This window comes from Nannochloropsis gaditana (genome assembly GCF_000240725.1).
Source record: "Nannochloropsis gaditana CCMP526 unplaced genomic scaffold scaffold413, whole genome shotgun sequence".
Classification (NCBI taxonomy): Eukaryota; class Eustigmatophyceae; order Eustigmatales; family Monodopsidaceae; genus Microchloropsis; species Microchloropsis gaditana.
In genome coordinates, this window is record NW_005803540.1 from 4,025 (window position 1) to 9,450 (window position 5,426).

At 56.9% G+C, this 5,426-nt stretch overlaps 1 protein-coding gene across 1 annotated transcript in view; it reads left to right on the plus strand.

Annotated features, from left to right (window-relative positions):
* Positions 1-3,529: 3,529 nt before the first annotated feature.
* PAN3 (PAB-dependent poly(A)-specific ribonuclease subunit 3) overlaps positions 3,530-5,426 on the plus strand; it is a gene marked incomplete at its 3' end in the record, with an annotated part of 1,944 nt that continues 47 nt past the window's right edge. Inside the window, exon 1 of the mRNA XM_005854711.1 lies at positions 3,530-5,412. Within this exon, the coding sequence (XP_005854773.1) occupies positions 3,547-5,412 (1,866 nt within the window). The 5' untranslated portion in view covers positions 3,530-3,546. The remainder of the gene's footprint in view (positions 5,413-5,426) is intronic.

The window sequence follows — 5,426 nt, forward strand, 5'->3', positions numbered from 1 at the left end:
AAGGGAAAGAATGCAGAGCTGGAGCTTGGGAAGGACTGCCGAGTGGCCCCAGGGAGCGAAGAGAGAGGACGGGGGGCGGGAAGAGCATGGACCGTAAGGAATCGAGCCCAGCGGCTTGACGACGGGCACGATGATCGTGCCGCTCCGGGAGGGTGTTGAGAGAAGGCATGTGCGAGGTAGCCAAGGAGAAGGGTGGAAGGCAGGGTGAGAGGAAGGGAGGGGAGTAGGAAGGTGTCGACAGGGCCGGGGAGCGGTCCGAGCGATCCCTCCCCCCTCCACTCTCGCCGCACCAGGACTCCACGAAGTTCTTGGCCGAGGGGGGACGCTGCGGTTGCCAGCCCCAACCTGCAGAGCCCAGCTCTCGCCCAGGGGACCACGCGAAGGGCGGGCGGGTGGTCATTGCTTCGTCGCGCCGGCAGCGGTGTGCATGCAACCCGGGTACACCCTCCGTGGCACGAGGTCCCTTCCAGGGCCGCCTCAGTCCTTCGATCATGCGGGCAGGTGCGGAAGGCGTTTCCTCCCTATTGTGATACTTTTCGCCGCTGAACGTTTGTTCATACGCTTCTTTCGTGTCGCGGCTTGGCCCCTCCCTGTCTTCCTCCTCCGCCTCTGCTCCGTCTCTCCCGTCCTCTGCGTGGCCCCTGTGCCGCCCTTTTTTATAACCCATGCTTTCAAAGTCCTTCAGGAAAGACAACTTGCTCTTTCCTTGTCCTTTCCAAGTCCTCCTCTTCGCCGCATGCCTTTCCAAACGCTCGTCAAGAAGTACACGGAGGTCCATGACGTCATCCTCTTCCTCCACTTCCTCCTCCTCCTCCTCCCCCGTCACATTCATTCCTGCCTCCTCCCCATCTTTTGTCTTCACCACTTGTTCTTCTCCTTGATTTTCATGCGTGTCAAGTGTCCCCTCGAGCGACCTCAGGCTTCTCTCCTCCTCCTCCTCCCTCCTCTCCCACCTCATTCTCTCTTTGCCTACCAGCCCTCGCGTTTCGACCCGCAACATCCCGGGGCCCACGCATCTTTCCTGCCCCACCTGGCCCTCGAAGCGTCCATCATTATAGGTTGCCGTGATCGTGCACTCCGGTCGATGAGAGGGCGGCACACAGGATGCCCCGTTTGCCGCCTGCCTCTCCTCCACGCTCCACTTCTTTCCCCTGAAATACGGATGCTTCAGGGCTTGCTCCGCTGTGGGCCTCTGCTGAGGTTTCAACCTCAGCAAGGATTTTAGAAGGTCAGCAGCTTCGGGTTCCACCCAAAGGGGCAAGAGTCTGGCAAGGCCCTCGGCCCTCCCCTGTAGCTTCCCTTCTCGCCCCCAGCCCTCCGTGCTCGCCGAGCCCAACACGTTCTCCACCATCGCCAGAGTCTCTGCCTCCGAATCACCAGGAAAAAGCGGTTGGAGGGTCAACAGCTCGTAAAATACGCAGCCCATGGCCCATATGTCGACCGGCCAGCCGTAACTGGAGGAGTGACGGATGATCTCAGGAGCGCGGTACCAACGGGTGCCAATGTAGGTGGTCAGCGGGGCAAAGGACCCAGAACGAGAGGAGCGGGCGAGGCCGAAGTCGGCAAGTTTTATGCGGAAAGATTCGGCGCTTTCGTCATCGGTGCTCGTGCCCCCATCCTTCGCACACGCGAGGGTGTTGCCCCGATGAGGAGGAGGCGAATGGCTTTTCGACAATGTCGACAAGTTATCAGTTTTTGACCATGCTCCTGTCTCGTTCGCTCGGCCCTCCTTCCCTTTCATCTCGAGGACTCGTTTTTCTACTTCCGCCCCTTCTCTTCCAGTCCTGTGCAAGAGTAGGTTCTCGGGCTTGATGTCCCTGTGGATGAGCCCTCTTTCATGTACACAGGCGAGCGCCTGGAGTAATTGGCGCATGACGGTCCGTATCACCACTTTCTTCTCAGATCTATCCTTACTTAGCCATATGTTATCTCGAATCATGCTTTCATAAAGGTTTCCTCCATTCATATAGTCAAAAAGGAGGAAGACGGTGCCGTGGCAATCATAGATCAAGTCTTTCAAGTGAGTGATATTTGGATGCGGTGGAAGACATCGCAAGGCTTTGACCTCCGGCAATTTAAGGCACTGTTGCCATGTCGTGTACTTTTTTTTCAAGCGTTTAATTGTCACCATCTGTGTGAGGTAAGCCGGGTTGTATTTTTGACACGTCAGATTCACAGGCCATAACATCGTTTTCGGACACGAAGGAGCTGAATGATAGTTAAACTTAATAGGAAAGGTAAAGCGCCATTTCGCAGGGACTTTTTATAATCGAGCTGACATGATATATAGAGGCAACGTGCCTCGTTGTCGCCGCCCATCTTACCTCTCCTGTGATCTTGTGCTGGCCTTTCCAGCACGTCGCATAACTTCCCTCCCCGAGCCTTTCGAGAATATCGTAGCTATCCATACTGTTTTAAACTAATGCAAAAATCATAAAGGTTGTGCAAAAATCCAACCTTTTTAATGCTGTCTTATGAGAAGAGAAAAGCCGGGGGGTACGAAAAGCCGGGGGGTACGGGGGTGAGGGGAAGAAGTATTCACCACCGACAAGCCTTCTCCCAAATCACACCGTGTCCCAAAAGGACATCAAACTATATTTTGCGCATAAATAATACTTCTGCATTGAAAATATACGGTCGGCCCATTGCCTTGCGTTCACGAAAACGAGTTGAAGGAACTGGGAACGTAGCGAGAGGAAGCCACGTGATCTTTGGGTTCGTTTCAGGAGCCCATGTGAGGGGTAGTACGCACTTTTTCTTCACTGTTATCCAGGCCACTCCCACCGCAAATTTCGCCATCGAATTGGTGAAATGCATGCATGACGCTCGAGCTAGCCTTGGTTGCTACCACTATCACTTTCTACTGATCTTAACTGCTAAAAACTTTAAGCCGTGTGAAAGAGAAAGAATGCAGCGGTATGAGAACCGAGAGGATAGATGAGGGGGGAAGGGAAGAAAACAATTGGTAAATACAGGATACCCTTTCGACTTACATTGACTCATGCCCTCCAGCTTCAATTGAGATTCCGCCAACGTCTTCAGGGCCCAGTATAGGCCTCGTAAAGCCGCCCGAAAGGTCATTTTTTTTCCCGCTTGGGACCCTCAAAGGAACCGATGACGTTTGGGTACGTAAACCATCATAAGGAAGTAGCCTTGCCTACCTGACATGACGCGTGGGTATGTAATTCATCACATTTCCACAGCCCGGCTGCTGAAGCAGGCAATATTGCTACCACTTAGCCGGGGAGTGCTTTTGGCCATGAGGCTGTAAAAGCGTGAGCATCGGCATAAGTGCTTTTTGAAAGGAGGTACTATCATGTGAAAGGGGCCGAAGGGGATAGGAATACTTCAACAAGAGCGTTCGTGACCGCAGACATGCATCATCACCATGTTCGGGATGCTTGCGTTGACCGACAGACAGGCAACAAATTTTACCTTCCCGCTTTGGTTTTTTCTCCAACAGAAAAACACGTCAAAGTCTTTGAGACGTATGCGTCGTCGGTAGCATCTGTTTTTTCTCCGTATAAGAATAAGATCAAACATTAAATGCTTCCCGGCCGTGCATTTCAGCCGCCTGGAAGAGAACAAGAGCAGGAGCAGAGTGGCCCTTCTTTGCCTCCCCGAAACCCCTGGCAACTGCAGCAGCAAAACTATGAGTCAATATCTGGACATGGACCTGCTACCGCAGAGCAACGCCCGCCAGTGGGCCTTCCTGGAGTCGATGTAGGAGGGCGCCAAGATCAACCACCTCCTACTCCTTCCGCCGTACCCTCCCGGCCCACCATCTCCACGCCTGGTCTCTCACTGTCCTCATCTTACTCCTTTCAAGGGCAGCAGGCTCAGCATGGACAGTCACAACAACAAAGTGAAGACAGACAGCCTCCCTCGGTCCTACGGTATGCGGTGAACGCGCCTCACTTTGTCCCCAAAGCGTCAACAGAGAGCCCCGCTCTTGGGGCCAACGCCAGTCCCTCTCTACCCGCTCAAGCTAGTTTCGGCAATTTGAGGTCCACAGCCATGTCCTTCGAGCCAAGTGCTGCCTCAAATAGGCTGGACATGGGGGCCGTACCCTTCGTGCCCGGGGGCGGGGGGGGAGGCATTGGGAGAAGCAGGAGCAGCGCCGGCGACTTAGAGATCCTCCGGGTGTCTTCTTCCGCCTCCGTGGACGGCCTCAACACCCAAGCCATGCCGTTTGAACCCGGTGGTAGCCGCGGTGGGGGCGGCGCGACCGCGGGGCTACCCTATGGGGGAGAGGCGGAGGAAGACGACCTCGGTGATTCCCTAGTCAACCCCCTCCATCATTACGGGGACGAGATCTTCGACTGGTCCTTTGGTGGGAGTTCTCTCCCGGCCCCCCCTCGCATGACCTTGCAGCGCATGGGGGTGCCCGAGCAGTTGCGGCAGTTCTTCCTCTTGAAGGACCTGGACAAGGGCCGGAGTCTCCCTCCAGACGACCCCCGCTACAAGGAGATTCCCCCAGGCTTCCACCACGCCTACCCCCTGGACGACGCCCAAAAAGCTAGGGGAACGGCGGGGGCCTTTGGCTACCCCAGCGTCACGTACAAAGTCCTCTCTCACGAAGACGGTCGGGTCTACGCCCTCCGTCGCTTCGATTCCGTGCGCTCCACCCCCAAGATCGTGGCGGGGGCGCTGGAGACTTGGCGCCGGATCCAACATCCCAACATCATCCAGCTGAGCAAGGTCTTTATTCAGCACGGAAACGCCCTCTTTTTCTTGCACGAGTATCATCCAGGGGCGCAAAGCGTCACCCAACGCTACGTCGACTCCTCCCGCGGGCACTCCGGCGCCCGCCCTTCCCGCCTTCCCGAGAAACTTCTCTGGTCTTTCGTGACCCAGCTGGTCTCCGCCATTCGGGCCGTGCATGCCGCCCAGGCTGCCTGCCGCATGCTCCACCCGAACCACGTCCTGGTCACCACGGGGGCGCGTCTCCGCCTGGGGTGCGCGGGGGTGGTGGACGTGTTGGAAAGCGAGACCCGCAAGACGTTGGCCGAGCTCCAAACCGAGGACCTGGCCATGCTCGGTCGACTGATCTTGACCCTGGCAACCCGCACGCTGCCTACCCCCCAGAGCCTCGGGGCCGCCCTCGCGCAAGTACGGCAACAGTACTCTCCGGAGCTCCATGCCTTGAGCCTGCAGCTCTGCAGCAAGCCCGGCTTACTGAGCGTCTTTGAGCTCGTGCCCCTCCTGTCTCGGTATGCCCTGGACGAGCTGGACCGGCAGTACGCCGCCGCGGACGACCTGGAAGGACACCTCTCCCACGAGTACGAGTCAGGGCGTTTGTTCCGTCTGTCCCTGAAACTCGCCCAAGTGACGGGGCGGGCGGAGGCCATGGAGGGGCAGGACCCAGCCTGGAACGAGACAGGCACGCGGTACATCCTGAAGCTATTCAAGGTTAGGGGGGGGGG